General features: G+C 41.9%; 3 protein-coding genes and 1 pseudogene across 3 annotated transcripts; 2 read left to right on the top strand and 2 right to left on the bottom strand.

Annotated features, from left to right (window-relative positions):
* The first annotated feature begins 832 nt into the window (after positions 1-832).
* LOC120050561 (gamma-crystallin M3-like) lies at positions 833-1,624 on the top strand. The gene is made up of 3 exons (XM_038997151.1): positions 833-847; positions 966-1,205; positions 1,343-1,624. The coding sequence occupies exons 1-3, from the start codon at positions 833-835 to the stop codon at positions 1,622-1,624; spliced, it is 537 nt and encodes a 178-aa protein (XP_038853079.1).
* Positions 1,625-7,258: 5,634 nt separating this feature from the next.
* LOC120050562 (gamma-crystallin B-like) lies at positions 7,259-8,312 on the top strand. Its single transcript, XM_038997152.1, has 3 exons — positions 7,259-7,267; positions 7,494-7,736; positions 8,043-8,312. Exons 1-3 carry the CDS (start codon positions 7,259-7,261, stop codon positions 8,310-8,312), a joined length of 522 nt encoding a protein of 173 aa, XP_038853080.1.
* Positions 8,313-9,456: 1,144 nt separating this feature from the next.
* LOC120050560 (gamma-crystallin M2-like) lies at positions 9,457-10,405 on the bottom strand. The gene is made up of 3 exons (XM_038997150.1): positions 10,391-10,405; positions 9,970-10,212; positions 9,457-9,735 (listed from the first exon to the last, which is right to left on the bottom strand). Exons 1-3 carry the CDS (start codon positions 10,403-10,405, stop codon positions 9,457-9,459), a joined length of 537 nt encoding a protein of 178 aa, XP_038853078.1.
* A 5,646-nt stretch (positions 10,406-16,051) lies between these two features.
* LOC120050861 lies at positions 16,052-17,497 on the bottom strand (annotated as a pseudogene).
* Positions 17,498-21,737: the final 4,240 nt, after the last annotated feature.

Here is a 21,737-nt window from a genome sequence, read left to right as displayed (position 1 = left end):
ACGCAGCGGTAGATGAATACATGAATGAATTTAATTAAAGACAAGACGAACACGAAAAAACACTTGGAAAATTACAAAACAACAAAACGATGTAGACAGACCTGAACTTGAGAATTTACAATATAACACGAAGAACAGGAACAGACTAACCAAACGAACGAACACGAAACAGTCCCGTGTGGTGCGACAGACACAGACACAGGAACAATCACCCACAAACAAACAGTGAGAACAGCCTACCTTAATATGGTTCTCAATCAGAGGAAACGTCAAACACCTGCCTCTAATTGAGAACCATATCAGGCAACACATTTAACCCAACATAGAAACACATAACATAGAATGCCCACCCCAACTCACGCCCTGACCAACTAAACACATACAAAAACAAGGAAAACAGGTCAGGAACGTGACAACTATACATTACCAGCCTCTCATAACAAGAAGTTTGCTCTCTCATATCACTCACTCATTATGATGTGCATAATGTTATGTTATTATAATAATATTATACAGTAGATGGGTGCCCTTTGAGGTAAATGATCATAATTGGACCAGAGAATTTTCTTTTTTTCTCTCTGTCATTCAAACAGCAACAATCCAAAAATGGACCCTACCATGCACACAATGGGGAGTAATAAAGGATTTAGCTGGAAACCATTGTGTAAAGGGGCCCCTATGCCATTATGCCAACTCAGGACTTTTCACAATGGAGCTGGGGGTTCTTTTGACGTTAAGCCAGGTATAAAAGTACCCAAGGACGGAGAATACGCTATACATCTTCAGACCAAGTATCACCGTATATCTGTAGGCTACCCAAACAAGAGTCACCATGACCATGGGAAAGGTACGGCAACCTACAGTCTCTCACCACTGAAGAAACTTTCAAATTGCAGTTGAACTTGAATTTTGAACTTGTCGTATTACTGTTTGGAGTCAATATTGTTGTTTCTTTTGACCTCCAGATTACCTTCTACGAGGACAGGAACTTCCAGGGCCGTTCCTATGAGACCAGCTCAGACTGCCCTGAGTTGACCTCCTACCTGAGCAGGTGCAACTCCTGCAGGGTGGAGAGCGGCTGCTTCATGGTGTACGACCGCTCCAACTTCCAGGGAAACCAGTACTTTGTGAGGAGAGGAGAGTATGGTGACCACCAGCGTATGGGCATGTCTGACTGCATTAGGTCCTGCCGAAACATCCCCATGGTAAATAAACAACTAATTCATATGTTTCTGTAATCACTGATAGTAGTTTCGATTGGATAAAATAGTTATAATTGGAATAACATTTTATAATTCAAAAGAATTCTAATGGCTTTGGTTGTTGTGGTTTTCCATTACAGCACAGCGGCCAGTTCAGGATGAGGATCTACGAGAGGGAAAACTTCGGAGGTCAGATGCACGAGATGATGGACGACTGTGAGAACATGATGGACCGTTACCGCATGTCCGACTGCCAGTCCTGCAATGTGATGGACGGCCACTGGCTCATGTACGAGCAGCCCAACTACAAAGGCAGGCAGATGTACCTGAGGCCTGCAGAGTACAGAAACTTCAGCAACATGGGAGGAAGCATGGGCAACATGAAATGGCAGTCTATGAGGCGTATCATGGATTCTTGTTAATTCACTGTTTGATGTGAATATTAGGTTTATAATAAAGGCTTGTATAAAAGCATCTGTCATGACGTGACGTTGGAATGATTAATTGTTTATAATTACGTGATTAAATGAATCAGGTAATTATTAAGTCATTAACCTGGGGCACCATGGGAAAGTTTGGTTTTAGTGAGTTTCTATTTCCCAAATGAACTCAAAGAATATCAGAATATTGATTTTACAACAGTCGCTTAATTTCCTCTACAGTCTCATCCTGAACGTCGCATAGTCCGGGAATCTGCACAAACCCGAGTCACACTAAATAAATACGTACCACACCAATTGAGTTGATTATTTATTTACTAACAAGCTAAAATTATAACATAAGATACACATACACACAGTCTAGGCTATTGATTAGAACTTAGTACAATGAAACAGGTCCCTAGCGGGCCAACACAATATCACACATGTTACACAAAATGGGGATTTCAAAAGAGAGAGAAAGAGAGAGGGTACGAGAGAAAAGCACACTTGGGTACATTTGTAAACTATGCTTAGTTTAACCCTAACCTTAACCCGAACTGCCGCTCTCATGGGTCAGAATATAATGATGTAATTACGTGTCGAAGGTCTCCGATGGGGTATCTCCTTGTGGACCGAGTTCCGAATTCTCCTCTGATGGTGACACTTCTGTTGTTACCAGGTGTAACTCTCTAATTGTCCACACAATGTCAGTGTCCTTTCTCTTCATGGTCTGTTTCCTCACCCTTCTTCTGAAAGGGGGTCTTCTGAGTACAGTCAGCTGTGTAGCTCAGGGCTCCAGTGTAGGAATGAAAGCAGTGTAGACACATGATTCCTTGGATAGTGGTAACCAGGTGGTCCTGCTTGAATTCACCCTCTTAGACACATCTACTCATCCGTAGCATAGATTAAGACGTTCCTTTGTCTTCTTCAACCTCGTGTTACGTTTTGGGGTTACAACTAATCGGACCTTGGCTGCAGCTCGTGGTCACCTAGTCTGATATGTTAATTCTTAACTCACATGTTTTATACCCTCGGGTCAGAAATGGGCCTTTCCGCCTTTAGGGCGTAACTAGTTACGAGGCAAGGTCTGGATTTTACTGAGATACAATTTAGACAACTAACTTCACATTTCCTCTTTACAAAAACATTTGACTTGATCTGGACATTTTCCACACAATGTACAGTATGCAAACATCAGGTACATATTGTGAAAACTCTTCAAGTTATAATGTTTTCGTTATAACATTGTAATTTAACTTTAAATAACATAACAAAAATGACATTCATTTTCATATTCCATCTATCGTCATTACTACCATTTTGGGTGACGAAACATATTGTCCCAAAGTCTGTTTATTGCATGTTATTGTTCTGAGGTAGGTTCTCCATAGGCCCATCACACATTCTATTCCTCCATACTGAGAGGACAAAGGATTTTGTCTGCTGACTTTAAGATTTACAATGGGTGTGAGGTGTCATAAAAAAAAACACCTCCATACCTCTCGATCTCTCCCCCTCTGGTGGGTGTGAGAGATGTCTCTTGTAGGAGTGTGGTCCATGGTAACCTGATCCGAACAGGCCAGTCATGACACATCCATCTCAAATTCAATTGATTCAATGTTACAGGTCATTTTAATATTTGAATACAAAATAATGTTACATACAATCTATTCCCAAGAAAATATGCTTGCAATCTATAACAAAAAGATGATCACTGATTCTTCTTGTGGTTCCAAAACCGCAGTAATGGTATATTTTTCTCCAACACATAATTTATATATTATAATATTTTTTTCCCACCTTTATTTAACCAGGTAGACAGTTGAGAACAAGTTCTCATTTACAACGGTGACCTGGCCAAGATAAAGCAAAGCAGTGCGACACAAACAACAACACAGAGTTACACATGGAATAAACAAACATACAGTCAATAATACAATAGAGAAAGTCTATATACAGTGTGTGCAAATGAGGTAAGATAAGGGGGGTGAGGCAATAAATAGGTCATGGTGGCGAAATTATTACAGTATGGCAAATTAAACACTGGGGTGATAGATGTGCAGAAGATGAGTGTGCAAGTAGCGGTACTGGGGTGCAAAAGAGCAAAATAAATCAAATAAATAACAATATGGTGATGAGGTAGTTGGATGGGCTGTTTACAGATTGGCTATGTACAGGTGCAGTGATCTGTGAGCTGCTCTGACAGCTGGTGCTTAAAGCTAGTGAGGGAGATATGAGTCTCCAGCTTCAGTGATTTTTGCAGTTCGTTTCAGTCATTGGCAGCAGAGAACTGGAAGGAAAGGCGGCCGAAGGAGGAATTGGCTTTGGGGGTGACCAGTGAAATATACCTGCTGGAGCACGTGCTACGGGTGGGTGCTGCTATGGTGACCAGTGAGCTGAGATAAGGCAGGGCTTTACCTAGCAACGACTTATAGATGACCTGGAGCCAGTGGGTTTGGCGACGGATATGAAGCGAGGGCCAGCCAACGAGAGCATACAGGTTGCAGTGGTGGGTAGTATATGGGGCTCTGGTGACAAAACGGATGGCACTGTGATAGACTGCATCCAATTTGCTGAGTAGAGTGTTGGAGGCTATTTTGTAAATGACATCGCCGAAGTCAACGATCGGTAGGATAGTCAGTTTTACAAAGGTATGTTTAGCAGCATGAGTGAAGGATGCTTTGTTGCGAAATAGGAAGCCGATTCTAGATTTAATTTTGGATTGGAGATGCTTAATGTGAGTCTGGAAGGAGAGTTTACAGTCTAACCAGACACCTAGGTATTTGTAGTTGTCCACATATTCTAAGTCAGAACCGTCCAGAGTAGTGATGCTGGATGGGTGGGTAGGTGTGGGCAACGATCGGTTGAAGAGCATGCATTTAGTTTTGCTTGCATTTAAGAGCAGTTGTAGGCCACGGAAGGAGAGTTGTATGGCATTGAAGCTCGTCTGGAGGTTAGTTAACACAGTGTCCAAAGAAGGGCCAGAAGTATACAGAATGGTGTTGTCTGCGTAGAGGGGGATCAGAGAATCACCAGCAGCAAGAGCGACATTATTGATGTATCTTCAAACCATCTGTATACTTACAAGCCCATACCAATCATATCCAGATGACATTTTATATCTATGCAATATTCAAACCCAATGTCAACATACAGTAATACTTCAAGTTACTCTAAAATCATCTTCCTCTCATAACACTGAAAACTCTTCTACACAGAGGTCATTGGTAACCAAATGGTTGCTGGTTTGAGTACCTGAGCCAACAAGTAAGGCTTTTAACCCTAATTTGCTCCAGGGGTGCCGTACTACTATGGCTGACCCTATAAAATACCCCGTTTTCCTGCACCAATCTGGTGTATGTGACAACCAAACATATCTATATTTTATTTATTTATTTACAATTAGAAATTATTTGTACTAGGTCTGTGGGCCTTTTTCTGAGTTAAACAAAACTCTACTAGTTGACGCCACTAGTTGGTCCCTTCCTCATTAATAGGTTGGCATGGAAGTGTTTGGTGACGTGATTATATTTATTATAGTTTTATCTAAAAAGGATAACTTTTTAAATGTTTAAAAATATATATTTTTATGAAATTCACTGAGGAAGATGGTCCTCCCCTTCCTCCTCTGAGGAGCCTCCACTGATTGGTATGGTGCTGAAGATAATGAATATGAGGTTACAAAGTGGTTAAAGAACCTAATAAAGCTTCAAATCCACACTTTTGTTATGAAGAATGTTGCTTGTGACTTATAAACACATAAACTTGTTTGTTACTTATATTTTCTTTGTTTAGACACGTACTAGTATGTCCCCATCGATTAGTAGCTTCACTGTATTGTCTTTGTTTAGACACATACTAGTATTAAAACCTTGGAGGGATTAAGCCTATAGACCATCTCACAGTAGGAGGATTTGAAGCCAACAAAAGCAAAAGGAGACAGAGAGTTTATTATGCTGACCCCATAGAAATGAAGGAGGCTCAACTGTAAATACACAACGTATAAAAGGTCCACTGCAACACTAAACGAACACAAACATCCCCATGGGAGCGGGTTTGTAATGACTCTAAATACAACATGTAGATTAGATAGATAATGGATACAGACAACAGTTCAATTGTAATAGTTAGAGAAGTATTGGCTCTGCATACAGCTTGATCTTACCTGACCAAGTTGTCGTCTCTGCAGGGAAAACAGTGATAGAGCTGATGTTTTGGTCAATGTTTACTTGACCTCTGACCCAGATCTGCAAGGGCTGTTGTTTACTTTACCTCTCTGACCCAGATCTCCAAGGGCTGTTGTTTACTTTACCTCTCTGACCCAGATCTGCAAGGGCTGTTGTTTACTTTACCTCTCTGACCCAGATCTGCAAGGGCTGTTGTTTACTTTACCTCTCTGACCCAGATCTGCAAGGGCTGTTGTTTACTTTACCTCTCTGACCCAGATCTGCAAGGGCTGTTGTTTACTTTACCTCTCTCACCCAGATCGGCAAGGGCTGTCATTTGGCCAACACCAGCTACTGCTTACCCAAACCGGCCTTGCAGTGGCATTCCTCACGTATGTACAAATGCTTCAACTATTTTGATACCTCCATTTTGCTGAGATTAACATTTTACGTAGCAGGGACACCATTTAAAGCAGAATTGTGAGTAGTATGGCCATTGCCATGTGATTCATTACAAAATATGATTACAGAAACAGAGTTAAATATTAAATGAGTGTGGCCAAACCACTTCTGTTTTTTGTTTCTACCTGGTAGTTAATTGCACTCACCTGGTGTCCCAGGTCTGAATCAGTCCCTGACTAGAAGGAGAGGATGAAAACCAGAAGTGTTTTGGCCCTCCAGGACCAGAATTGAACAGCCTTGAATTATAGCATTAAATTAGGGTATTACGTTTTCTTGGTTTTATCAAAACGTCACAATGTAGAGGAACTGAGTAAGTAACACAAGGCACATTGAATATATAAAAAATGTAATGACTTGACATTGGATGAATTATTCAATGATATGTTTTACAGTGTTTTTATGTTAAATCCATGCCGTCAGGTTTTCCCTTCAGAGAGCCAAGAGGAAGATTAGTGACATGGAGATGTTTCCATTTTTAAAAGTTAAATAAAGAACTCCCCCTCCAAATGTACTGTGCACTTTGTTTTCCATAAAATGTGATGGGGTACATATAGGAAAACATCATTTTCACGACTATGATGCTTAAACCTGGGTTGGTACACAAAACTGGACACTTGTGTTACTCAGATTGGTCTGCCATTTCTACACCAGTTTCATTTCTTCATATAGAAATATAGTTGTTCATGTATCACAATCAAATCCCAATCTAGTCTAAAACAACATAGTTGTAATCGTCAAGAGATGATCACTCATCTACAACTCATTTTAGAATTACAATCATCCTAAATAAAATAAGCCTTTGTTGAAAAGGAAAAATGCTTACTTTGTTGACCACCTAAGATAAAAATACATTGCCGTGTTCACAGCATTCTCGCGGAAAAAACCGCTGACGTGTTAAAAGTCAAACTATTTACATGACAATACTGCCGTTTGTCCATGGATTATAAAGTGAGGACGCACCTCCCAACCGTGCTGAGTGCCAGTGAGACCAAAGCTAACCTTCACAATGGGAAAGGTAAGGCTGGTTTTTATGCTATGCATATGTTGTGCCTCTGCATTCCTCCATAGATTATTCTACTGGAATCAATAAAAGGGGATGAGATTCATTAAAGGTAATGTGTGCCTCTGATCAGGAATTTTAGTTTGTACAATATTTCAAAATAATTCTAAATCTTGGGGCTTACTGCTGGGGAAGAGATCTGGTCTTACACAATAAAACACCTCAATTGATCTGTTTTTAGATAATTTTCTACGAAGACAGAAACTTCCAGGGTCACTCTTATGAGTGCGGTGGAGAATGCTCTGACCTCCATGCCCACTTCAGCCGCTGCAACTCCATCAAGGTGGAGAGCGGCAACTGGATGGTGTACGAGAGGCCCAGCTACATGGGCTATCAGTACTTCCTGAAGGAAGGCGAGTTCTCCGACTACCAGCGTTGGATGGGCTTCAATGACTGCGTCAGGTCCTGCCGCATGATCCCCCAGGTAAGAGACGGATTAAGGAAGAGGTTAAAGAGATCCCGTTAACTCTGAAGTATTGGAGTGATTCTAAAGTATTACAGGGACTTTTGGACCTTTGGTAGTTTGATCCCAAAACTACACAAAATCAACTGCTGGATTCTGAGCAGTGGAGGCTGGTGGAGAAAGAAATGGGGAGGACAGGCTCATTATCCTTCCCATTTCTCCCTCCACCAGCCTCCACTGACTCTGAGGTTGGACGTAGTCCACCACATATTCTTCTGAGATAGGCTACACATGTCATCCCAATAGCACTCCTCTCTGTATCCACAGCACCAAGGATCTCACCGTATGAGAATCTTCGAGCGCTCCGAGTTCGGAGGACAGATGACAGAGTTGACGGACGACTGCCCCAACCTCTACGAGCGCTTCCATTACAATGACATCTACTCCTGCAATGTGATGGAGGGCTCCTGGCTTTTGTATGAGCACCCCGACTACAGGGGGCGCCAGTACCTGCTGACCCCGGGAGAGTACAGGAGATACAACGAGTGGGGAAGCATGAGCGCCAGAGTGGGCTCCATCAGACGTATTGCTATGTAAGAAGCTGAATGTATGACTCTTGAATCAATGACCAATGGGAAATCATGTTGAAATAAATCCATCCACACATTAGAGCCTTTTTTCCTGCCTTTTGTATTTTAAACCACAGAGAAAGAATGAATATGCAAACTTATCTGTTAGGTTGGTTGAACTTTTAAAATGTTTTACCATGAATTAACTCCCATATTACCGTGGTTTACTGAGTGAAACTGTGGAGTGAATCGACCTCAAATAGACCATGTGTGTACCCTAAATATCTCACATCAAATATTTTTATTTATTGGTTATTGTCATGAACAGGCTGTTCATGACAATTTGAGAATAATATGAAATGAAGACCCTACATATTTTGCTTTGACTCACATTTGTGTAATGTGTTACAGATGTAGGATCCTAATTTGATCACCCTGTTTCTGGTGAACTGACCTGCAATGCATTAAAAAAAGCTTCTGAAGTTTGTCATTTCCACTTTGACATTTCAGACGTGGTTTTCCCTTACGAAATATGTATCAACCCCAATCCACTAATTATAATCCACATAATAATTCACTTTTCCTGTTGCTGCAGGGTTATTTTCCTGCTGTAGCAAACTGGCTCAAATTAAGATCCTGCATCTGTACTCAGCAGAATCTGCTAATATTTTCATTCATGATACAATAGGGAAATGTCTGGGCAACTCATAGTCAGCACTGTTGATTGAAGAACTTGAGTTACAGAAAGGGAATTGATTATGTTGCAACATTGCAACATGAAAAAGTGCATCTGATGATGTTAACGTTGTATTTTTGAACCGTCTTCCCTGTTGTAATGGCTTGAATGGAATCATTAGAATGGTATCAAACACATCAAACACATAAAAACAACGTGTTTGACTCCGTTCCATTGATTCCATTCCAGCCATTATGATGAGCCCGTCCTCCTATAGCTCCTCCCACCATCGTGCTCTACCATGCATATGCGTACATTTATTGTTATACAATGCCGTTATAGTGCATGATACTGTAACACTAAATATTGAATACAAATCCCTCTGTGTTCTGTGGATGGTTCTAGAAGCACCTGCACAAGTGTTCACTGTTTGGAGACACATACTGTTTGATTGAACATGCAGCTTTATTGAGAACAGACGTAGGACATAGAACTTTTAGTTGTTGGAGTCAGAGATTCGTCTGAGGGATCCGATCCTGGGGCTCAGGCCACCCCAGTCGCTGGGTCTGCGGTACTCGCCAGGCTTCAGGTAGTACTGTCTGCCCTTGTAGTTGGGCTGCTCGTACATGAGCCAATGGCCGTCCATCACGTTGCATGAGTTGATGTCGGACATGCGGAAGCGGTCCTGGACATTGGGACAGTCGTCGTTCAGCTCCTGCATCTGGCCACTCATGTCGGGGCGATCGTACAGCCTCATCCTGTAGGAGCCGCGGTGCTACAGGACGAGGAAATAGAGGTCATATTGGGTTTTTACATTACTACAAATTAGAGGTCAATTATTAACAAGACAATATAGCAAAATAGGTGGGGCCAAAACGGAGCCTTGAGGAACACCTTTACTAAGTTCAAGAAGTTTTAATTGGTGCTCTTCTATAAAAACACATTGCAATGTGAGATGGGCCTAGTGATGAGCGTAGCCCTGCGTTTGAGGCATCTACACTGGGTTTACCATGGGGATCATGCGGCAGGACCTGATACAGTCGTTGATGCCAATCATGCGCTGGTTGTCATTGTACTCTCCCCTCCTCAGGAAGTACTGGTGGCCAGTGTAGCTGGGCCTCTCGTAGACCATGAACATGCCACTCTCCACCTTGATGGAGTTGCAGCGGTTGAAGTAGGAGTGCAGGTCGGCACAGTCGCTCATGCACTCATGGTGCCGACCCTGGAAATTTCTGTCCTCATAGAAGATGATCTGCAAAGGGGAGTGTAAACATTTTAAGCATATTTTTTTTAATCTTACATCTACTGAACTGATGTATTTTTTTCAATGTTGTGGTCATTATATGGTGGACAAAACTTCATGTTTGATGTTTTTTTTTCAGTTATACTATAAAACTAGTAATATGAATGCAGGTGGGTGTCTGGCTTACCTTTCCCATTGTCATGGTTGCGTGAGGGGCAGATAGACAGTCAATGGTCACTCTTTCTGTGCCTCTGTCCTTTTATAAAAAGCAGCTGTGTGATTGCGCAGCATAAAGTATTGTCATTCAAATCATGATCTGGAGTTAGCACACAAATCTGTTTATGTATAGCCATTATTGTGTGACGAGTTATTGTTGCTGGCCAGTTTTCCCATGTTCATCACTATTGTCAGAAAACACTACTGTGTACTGGAGATCCGGTGCACTGCTGGGCTTAGCATCAGCAAAACAACTCAACCAGACATTTAGCATATCATTGTCATTCACAAACACCGTCAATTTCAATTGTGTCCTTTTATGCACAATTATGCAAATGTAACCGTTTATAAAATGCCTATCTGGGATTGAATCCGTGAGAATAAGCCACAGAATATGTTGATTATTTCTAGATGTAGGCATGCACTCTGAAAACGCTGACGTTACCGTAAATGATGTAATGAACTGTTGTTTGGCCCCATCCTTTCGTTGTTCTGTTCTATACTTAAAGATCTGTGTTTTGTGGGCGAACAAAATATCTGTCTATATGAATATGTATGTAATCATATATCATGTTTACATACATAATGGCCAACAATATTGCCATGGTGTCATTAGCAAGAAAAAACAACAAGTAAAAAACTGTGGTAATTCACTTTGAGAGGAAATACTTCATTTTCATACTGATCCGGATTTGAAAATAAACGTCAATGTTATACCGACGGTCAGTGAACGGTTACGTGATGAGTAACCTTGTCGGAGACCTGAAGACTTGCGCTAGCTCCCCAAACTAAAGCCTTTAGCTCAGTGGGCTAATGCAGTCTTTGTGGTGCACAGAGGGACCCGGATTCGAATGCCAGTCAGTCACAGAGGCAGCATCATGTCAGTGTTGTGTAATTGAGAACGTTAACAATAGCAGTAGCCAAGCATCTAGGAAAAATCATCAGGAACATCAGGATAACTGATGGTTCAAATCTACCCAAACCTCTGCACATGAGTTATCTGTGGTTCCTCATATGTAAGACGACAGTTGATGATAGTGTTGTTGTCGTTAAAATGCTATATTATTGGATGTAATGTATTGGTATTTTGTATTGTTTTAGTGAGTATGTGTATTGTGACTGTGTAATTGTCCTTGGCTGCTCTGGGACTACGGGTGCAAATGAGCTTTTTGCTAACCCTGGCACATTTACATGGATGTTGCATTATTGTAATATTGATGTTGATTAATGTACATTGTCCCCTATAAATGAATAATACATCATTTATTATTATTTTTAACCAATGTATTAATTGTGTGAAAAAAGGCATACAGGAGACACTTTTTTATTTAACTAGGCAAGTCTGTTAAGAACAAATTCTTATTTACAATGACGGCCTAGAAACAGTAGGTTAACTGCCTTGTTCAGGGGCAAGACAACTGATTTTTACCTTGTCAGCTCAGGGATTTGATCTAGCAACCTTTCAGTTACTGGCCCAACGCTCCAACCACTAGGCTACCTGCCAACCCAGGATTGATCAGGATTGGTTTGTCATTGAAGGTCCTTTTCTTAATTAAAAGGTATTTTTTATTAGAGGTCCATGAGACGCCTGATGGAACCGATCCTGCCTCACCAGTCGCTGTATCTATGGTACTGGCCGGGCCTCAGCTAGTACTGCCTGCCCCTGTAGTTGGGTTGGTCGCACATCATTCAGTGGCCGTCCATCCCGTTTGAAAGGAGTCGGACATGCGGAAGCGGTCCATGCGGTTGGGGTAGTCGTCGTCCATCTCCATCATCTGGCCGGCCGTGTCATTGTGTTCGTACATTCTGATGCTGCCACGGTTCTGTAAGGAACGACCAAGTCACGTCACTCAACCCAATGTGTACATGTCATCAACATAGCCAGAATAAATGCAGCTTGTTGAGTGATGTTCAACAGATTATTTAACTAGATGTAGATTAGAACCTACAATTGTCAGGTAGATCATTTACACAAATAGTCAACTATAATGGCCCAGTTAAAGAACTCCAGTACCATTTTATAGATTTACCCATCCATAGCACAAGATTACCGGTGTACAGGCCTATTCATATCCTGGTATCAAACACCATACCATGGGGATCATGCGGCAGGACCTGACACAGTCGTTCATGCCCATCATACGCCGGTAGTCGGAGTACTCTCCCCTCCTCGGGAAGTACTGGTGGCCCATGTAGCTGGGACAATGGTAGATCATGAAGCAGCCGCTCTCCACCCTGATGGATTGGCAGCGCTAGAAGTAGGAGTTCAGGTCAGAACAGTCGACCATGCATAACCTCAGGAAGTAGGAGTTCAGGTCAGAACAGTCGACCATGCATAACCTCAGGAAGTAGGAGTTCAGGTCAGAACAGTTGACCATGCATAACCTCAGGAAGTAGGAGTTCAGGTCAGCACAGTCGACCATGCATAACCTCAGGAAGTAGGAGTTCAGGTCAGCACAGTTGACCATGCATAACCTCAGGAAGTAGGAGTTCAGGTCAGAACAGTTGACCATGCATAACCTCAGGAAGTAGGAGTTCAGATCAGAACAGTTGACCATGCATAACCTCAGGAAGTAGGAGTTCAGGTCAGCACAGTGGACCATGCATAACCTCAGGAAGTAGTAGGTCAGGTCAGCACAGTGGACCATGCATAACCTCAGGAAGTAGGAGTTCAGGTCAGAACAGTTGACCATGCATAACCTCAGGAAGTAGGAGTTCAGGTCAGCACAGTTGACCATGCATAACCTCAGGAAGCAGGAGTTCAGGTCAGCACAGTTGACCATGCATAACCTCAGGAAGGAGGAGTTCAGGTCAGAACAGTTGACCATGCATAACCTCAGGAAGTAGGAGTACAGGTCAGCACAGTTGACCATGCATAACCTCAGGAAATAGGAGTTCAGGCCAGAACAGTTGACCATGCATAACCTCAGGAAGTAGGAGTTCAGGTCAGAACAGTTGACCATGCATAACCTCAGGAAGTAGGAGTTCAGGCCAGAACAGTTGACCATGCATAACCTCAGGAAGTAGGAGTTCAGGTCAGAACAGTTGACCATGCATAACCTCAGGAAGTAGGAGTTCAGGTCAGAACAGTTGACCATGCATAACCTCAGGAAGTAGGAGTTCAGGTCAGAACAGTTGACCATGCATAACCTCAGGAAGTAGGAGTTCAGGCCAGAACAGTTGACCATGCATAACCTCAGGAAGTAGGAGTTCAGGTCAGAACAGTTGACCATGCATAACCTCAGGAAGGAGGAGTTCAGGTCAGAACAGTTGACCATGCATAACCTCAGGAAGTAGGAGTTCAGGTCAGAACAGTTGACCATGCATAACCTCAGGAAGTAGGAGTTCAGGTCAGAACAGTCGACCATGCATAACCTCAGGAAGTAGGAGTTCAGGTCAGAACAGTTGACCATGCATAACCTCAGGAAGTAGGAGTTCAGGTCAGAACAGTTGACCATGCATAACCTCAGGAAGTAGGAGTTCAGGTCAGAACAGTTGACCATGCATAACCTCAGGAAGTAGGAGTTCAGGTCAGAACAGTTGACCATGCATAACCTCAGGAAGTAGGAGTTCAGGTCAGAACAGTTGACCATGCATAACCTCAGGAAGTAGGAGTACAGGTCAGAACAGTTGACCATGCATAACCTCAGGAAGTAGGAGTTCAGGTCAGAACAGTTGACCATGCATAACCTCAGGAAGTAGGAGTTCAGGTCAGAACAGTCGACCATGCAGTCGACCTGAGGGTTCTGCAGCATCCCCTGAATAATCCTGCTTCACAGACGTTAACACACTTGAATAATGCAACACGGCATGTAGACATGTTGAAACTCTTTTTTTGTTGTGACATCGTTTTGGTATCGAGTATTACAATACTAAACCTGATATCGGTATTGAAAGTCAAAATTCTGGTATCATGATAACACTACATTACATTACATTACATTGACATAATCAAGTTTTAGACTTTGGTGACACTTTATGTTACTTTAGTAGTAGGCCTTTTCTACAATGTCTGGTTGAATCCAGATTATTGATATTTGATTTGATCTATTTTGGTTTCTGCAAACAGATATTGTTACAGGTTTTGCTTGTACAATATTTTTCTACTCAGAAATGCATATACACTGAACAAGAGTATAAACGCAACATGTAAAGTGTTGGTCCCATGTTTCATGAGCTGAAATAAAAAATCCCAGAAATGTTTCATGTGTACAAAAAGCTTATTTCTCTCAAATGTTGTGCACCAATTTGTTTACATCTCTGTTAGTGAGCATTTCTCATTTGCCAAGATAATCCATCCACCTGACAGGTGTGGCATATCAAGAAGCTGATTAAACAGCATGATCATTACACAGGTGCACCTTGTGCTGGGGGCAATAAAATACCACCTTAAAATGTGCAGCTTTTTCACACAACACAATGCCACAGATGCTGAGGAGTATTTATGTCTGTAATAAAGGCCTTTTGTGTGGAAAAACTTATTCTGATTGGCTGGGTCTGGCTCCCAAGTGAGTGGGCATGGCTCCCAAGTGGGTGGGCCTGCCTGCCTAGTTGGTGGGCCTATGCCCTCCAATGCACACCCATGGCTGCATCCCTGCCCAGTCATGTGAAATCCATAGAATATGGCCTAATGAATTTATTTAAATTTACTGATTTCCTTACATGAACTGTAACTCAGTAAAATTGTTGCATGTTGCGTTTATATTTTTGTTCAGTATACATAACTGGAACATAACTGATCTAACCAGACATAGAAAATATTACATTTATTATAGAACAATCTTATTAGTAACAATATGATTCACACCATAATTACAATATTTAAACTTCTGACAGCACTTTAAGCTAATTTTGATAGCACTTTATGGTGGTCCTTAAACATGACTTATAAAAGTGTAATTTTATTGACAAAAAGCCATAATGACAATGTAGGCCCATCTATGCACCTTGAAGTCACTGGATTATTATTATTACGTTACTGACATTAATATTTGCTTCTATATACTTTGACTGACAGGGCCTAGTAACCAATGAGATTTCTGTTATATTGCATGGTATATTGCAAGGTGGAAGCTTACACTAGCAGGTATGAAAAGATCTTCAGGATCACTGTTTTCTTATTTTATGGGCTTTGTTTCGGGACCTTTTTCTGGTTGGGAACTTTGCCAACGAGGAGGTACGTTTCAACTGTGTGACCCTTTTTGACCCAGTGACTCTGTGTCAAAGAAGCATGTAGAGTGAGTAAGCTAGAAACTTGATCCTGAACATGGTCTGCTTAATGTCATATGATTCAACACTTTAATGTTAAATGTGCAACACAGAGATACACCATTAAAACAGCCCATTCAGGTACATTTTTAAGGTGTATTTCAAATATATATTTACATCCTCTTATGTAGACCTATTTGTAGTATATTCCATTCTATTTAGACCTACATGTACAACATGTGCCTGTTGCTCAATATATTGAGGTTTGTCCTCCATTTAAGCTAAAGGCACAAAGACAGACCCCAAATATCATAAAGGTCACCAATGAATATCAATCACTTGATCAGAAACAGTGAAATGGAAATGTCAACAGCAAGCTTATTTAAACAATTGTTTTATTGACTGGTCAGAGTGGAGAGGACGTTGGGCCTAAAAGTCGGTGATCCTACGGAAGGATCCGGTGGTGGCACAGGTGGCTCCCCATTCGCTGAACTTCCTGTACTCGCCGGGTCTCATAAAGTACTGGCGCCCCCTGTAGTTGGGATGCTCGTAGAGGGTCCAGTAGCCGTCCATGACGTTGGCGGAGTAGATGTCACGGCTACGGAAGCGGTCCTGGACGGAGTCACAGTCCTCGCCGAACTCCATCATCTGTCCCTGGAAGTCTGGCCTCTCGTAGATTCTCATGCGGTAGGGACTGCCGCTGGCCTGCTCGGACAGAGAGGTACAGGAGAGGTAACACTGGCAAAACACAGGTCACTTGGGGGGCATGGGGAATCACAGGTATCCACTACATCTGACATGTTTCAGCGGGCCTTAGGTTAACACAGGTAGGTAACAATGCTAAAGTAGCCAAACCCCACATTTGGTGTCAGAAGTGGGACATCACAATTGGGGAGGTCACAGTGTGCTAACATATGCCAGGGTCATGACAGTCACAAAGGTAGTTTAGGACATGTCCAGAATGTCTCAGAAATGTCTCTTGAAGGAACCCAGAATGATCTGGATGAGATATTCTGCTGATTAGGTATTGTTTTGGTTGGTGGGAGGCTCCAGTCTGAGGCTAGACAACATGAAACAGCATTATGTCATTAACATGACATACATGGTAGATAACTATGTCATATGAAACCTAATACAAAGGGTCTATGGGATTAACATTTTATGGGCTTCCATCCATCCAACCATCGACTCTCCTCCTCTAGGCGAGTCGTAGAGTCATTTTGCTTTATTTGGCATGTACCTTCAGACCTTTACGTGGTCTGGTTATCTCCCAACCATTCACAGACTCATGTGTTGTGCTTATAAAACTATGGGCCGGGTTCCCGGACACAGATAAAGCCTAGTCGTGGACAAAAATCAATGGAAAATCTCCACTGAAAGTGCTTTTTAGTCCAGGACTTGGCTTCATCTGTGTTAAGGCAACCAGCCCTAAAACCACCAGTTGAGTGAACAAGTATACACTGATAAATCCCCACAATGCATTACTATAATACAGATTGAGCCATGAACAAACCAGACATTAAAACCCATCTTCTCTCACCTCCCGGCTACTCACATAAGAAAAGGTACGGCAGGAGCGAATGGTGTCGCTGTATCCCATCCAGCGCTGATACTCTGGGTACTCTCCCCTGGTCAGTACATACTGGTAGCCTGCGTAGTTGGGCCTCTCATACAGCACCCAGCAGCCGCTATCTACCTTGATGGAGTTGCAGCGGCTGAAATGGGGGTGCACATCGGGGCAGTCCGTGTCGCACTCATAGGAGCGACCCTGGAAGTTTTTATCCTCGTAGAAAGTGATCTACACAGCCAGGGCCGAAGGTCGGAGGGAAATGTTAACATCAGTTACGGAAAACACTATTTCTTCTTTCATTTGACTGCATTTCAAATAAAAGTACACTTCCTAATATAAAAACACATTTTCTAATATACTGCCTTCTCTGGACCAACAATTACGTACAAGTAAGTTTGTCTCCTGTTTATAGGTCTCCTGTTATAGGCTACTACACTGTTGGTATTCTACAGCTTGTCTACCAGTAAAACAGCGATCAGTGATCATTTTCATTACCAAACGCTATCAAACTTACCTCTGGATTATTTTTCTTGGCAGCACTATGACATTACCGTGTGGAACAATCAACCAGTTTCTTTCCAAATCAGCTTTAAAGTCCATAAAAACAAAACAGACCCAGAGAGCTGTATACAGTAGTGCCAACTAGCTAGAGACAAACTGGTCTGCCTTACCTTACTCATGTCTGGGCTGTTGTTAGAGCACTCTTCCTCAATGTAATACCCAGGACAGAGGGCCACGAGCCTCTTTTATAAAACTCAATCAAAGGTTGCCGGATCAGAGGTTTTGTTATTTTAATGAGCAGGGATTTGGTGGCATTGAGATGCTGCCAAGGCCTTGATCCTGCCCATACAGATAAAACCCCTGATTCATCAATGCAGATGCCCTAGCCCTGCACATTATTGACCCACGTGCCGTGGACCACGGCCCTTTTGATACTGTACGTCTACCGAAATACATTTTATTATCCAGTAATCCACAATAAAGGGACACATGTTTACTGTTTGGAATGCATCATCACAACGCTACGGTATCTGCAGGCCCACATTCATTCTCTTAAAGTCATCACAACACTACGGTATAGAACCATCACAACACTACAGTATAGAACCATCACAACACTACAGTATAGAACCATCACAACACTACAGTATAGAACCATCACAACACTACGGTATAGAACCATCACAACACTACAGTATAGGACCATCACAACACTACGGTATAGAACCATCACAACACTACGGTATAGAACCATCACAACACTACGGTATAGAACCATCACAACACTACGGTATAGAACCATCACAACACTACAGTATAGGACCATCACAACACTACAGTATAGGACCATCACAACACTACGGTATAGAACCATCACAACACTACGGTATAGAACCATCGCAATACTACAGTATAGGACCATCACAACACTACGGTATAGGACCATCACAACACTACGGTATAGGACCATCACAACACTACAGTATAGAACCATCGCAATACTACAGTATAGGACCATCACAACACTACGGTATAGGACCATCACAACACTACGGTATAGAACCATCACAACACTACAGTATAGGACCATCACAACACTACAGTATAGGACCATCACAACACTACGGTATAGAACCATCACAACACTACGGTATAGAACCATCACAACACTACGGTATAGAACCATCACAATACTACGGTATAGAGCCATCACAACACTACGGTATAGAACCATCACAATACTACAGTATAGAACCATCACAATACTACGGTATAGAACCATCACAACACTACGGTATAGAACCATCACAACACTACAGTATAGAACCATCACAACACTACAGTATAGAACCATCACAATACTACAGTATAGAACCATCACAATACTACAGTATAGAACCATCACAACACTACAGTATAGAACCATCACAATACTACAGTATAGAACCATCACAATACTACAGTATAGAACCATCACAATACTACAGTATAGAACCATCACAATACTACAGTATAGAACCATCACAATACTACAGTATAGAACCATCACAATACTACAGTATAGAACCATCACAATACTACAGTATAGAACCATCACAACACTACAGTATAGAACCATCACAATACTACAGTATAGAACCATCACAATACTACGGTATAGAACCATCACAACACTACGGTATAGAACCATCACAACACTACAGTATAGAACCATCACAATACTACAGTATAGAACCATCACAACACTACAGTATAGAACCATCACAATACTACAGTATAGAACCATCACAACACTACAGTATAGAACCATCACAACACTACAGTATAGAACCATCACAACACTACGGTATAGAACCATCACAACACTACGGTATAGAACCATCACAACACTACAGTATAGAACCATCGCAATACTACAGTATAGGACCATCGCAATACTACAGTATAGAACCATCGCAATACTACAGTATAGGACCATCGCAATACTACAGTATAGAACCATCGCAATACTACAGTATAGGACCATCGCAATACTACAGTATAGGACCATCGCAATACTACAGTATAGGACCATCACAACACTACGGTATAGGACCATCACAACACTACGGTATAGAACCATCACAACACTACGGTATAGGACCATCACAACACTACGGTATAGGACCATCACAACACTACGGTATAGAACCATCACAACACTACGGTATAGGACCATCACAACACTACGGTATAGAACCATCACAACACTACGGTATAGAACCATCGCAATACTACAGTATAGAACCATCACAATACTACAGTATAGGACCATCACAACACTACGGTATAGGACCATCACAACACTACGGTATAGAACCATCACAACACTACGGTATAGAACCATCGCAATACTACAGTATAGAACCATCACAACACTACGGTATAGAACCATCGCAATACTACAGTATAGAACCATCACAACACTACGGTATAGAACCATCACAACACTACGGTATAGGACCATCACAACACTACGGTATAGAACCATCACAACACTACAGTATAGAACCATCACAACACTACGGTATAGAACCATCACAACACTACAGTATAGAACCATCGCAATACTACGGTATAGAACCATCACAACACTACAGTATAGGACCATCCCAACACTACGGTATAGAACCATCACAACACTACGGTATAGAACCATCACAACACTACGGTATAGAACCATCACAACACTACGGTATAGAACCATCACAACACTACAGTATAGAACCATCACAACACTACGGTATAGGACCATCACAACACTACGGTATAGAACCATCACAACACTACAGTATAGAACCATCACAACACTACGGTATAGGACCATCACAACACTACGGTATAGGACCATCACAACACTACGGTATAGAACCATCACAACACTACGGTATAGAACCATCACAACACTACGGTATAGAACCATCACAACACTACGGTATAGGACCATCACAACACTACGGTATAGAACCATCACAACACTACGGTATAGGACCATCACAACACTACGGTATAGGACCATCACAACACTACGGTATAGGACCATCACAACACTACGGTATAGGACCATCACAACACTACGGTATAGGACCATCACAACACTACGGTATAGGACCATCACAACACTACGGTATAGAACCATCACAACACTACAGTATAGGACCATCACAACACTACGGTATAGGACCATCACAACACTACGGTATTTGACCATCACAACACTACGGTATAGGACCATCACAACACTACGGTATAGAACCATCACAACACTACAGTATAGAACCATCACAACACTACGGTATAGAACCATCACAACACTACGGTATAGAACCATCACAACACTACGGTATAGAACCATCACAACACTACGGTATAGGACCATCACAACACTACGGTATAGAACCATCACAACACTACGGTATAGAACCATCACAACACTACGGTATAGGACCATCACAACACTACGGTATAGGACCATCACAACACTACAGTATAGAACCATCACAACACTACGGTATAGGACCATCACAACACTACAGTATAGAACCATCACAACACTACGGTATAGAACCATCACAACACTACGGTATAGGACAATCTGCAGGTACACATTCATTCTAGAAATAACATGGAGGCCTGTTAGAGATAAGCTTCTCTATATGGAGTAGAATATGGAACATAGGAAGGAGCAGACACTCTCAGATTCCGTCCAACCATGACGTTATTGTTTTAGGGTAGAACAGTGTTGTAACAGAGTATAAACAGCTTGATCATAACATATAATGCACTGTCAGGATAGAATGGACTATAGAACATGGAACATTGTCATTGAGAGTAAGCTAATGGAGAATCAGTTAATATTTACAAACAGGGTATCCTGTGGAAATGCCTCATCCTACAGTAGGCTACTGCAGCCACAAAATGGCTTTTGAGGCTTATGGTATTATTGGGGGAAGAGTGTCTGACAGGGGAACAATATATGATGGGGGATAGGAGTATCTGT

Source organism: Salvelinus namaycush, chromosome 7, assembly GCF_016432855.1.
Source record: "Salvelinus namaycush isolate Seneca chromosome 7, SaNama_1.0, whole genome shotgun sequence".
In the NCBI taxonomy this organism is placed as follows: Eukaryota; Metazoa; Chordata; class Actinopteri; order Salmoniformes; family Salmonidae; genus Salvelinus; species Salvelinus namaycush.
The sequence above is the reverse complement of the archived record's forward strand: the minus strand, read 5'-3'. Positions and strand labels throughout refer to the sequence as shown.

What these genes read in the sequence shown, in the direction of transcription:
- LOC120050561 (XM_038997151.1), top strand. An exon ending in CCTGCCGAAACATCCCCATG is followed by an intron (nt 1,206 to 1,342) that starts GTAAATAAACAA and finishes TTTCCATTACAG; the next exon opens with CACAGCGGCCAGTTCAGGAT.
- LOC120050562 (XM_038997152.1), top strand. An exon ending in CCTGCCGCATGATCCCCCAG is followed by an intron (nt 7,737 to 8,042) that starts GTAAGAGACGGA and finishes CTGTATCCACAG; the next exon opens with CACCAAGGATCTCACCGTAT.
- LOC120050560 (XM_038997150.1), bottom strand. An exon ending in CCTGCCGCATGATCCCCATG is followed by an intron (nt 9,736 to 9,969) that starts GTAAACCCAGTG and finishes CTCGTCCTGTAG; the next exon opens with CACCGCGGCTCCTACAGGAT.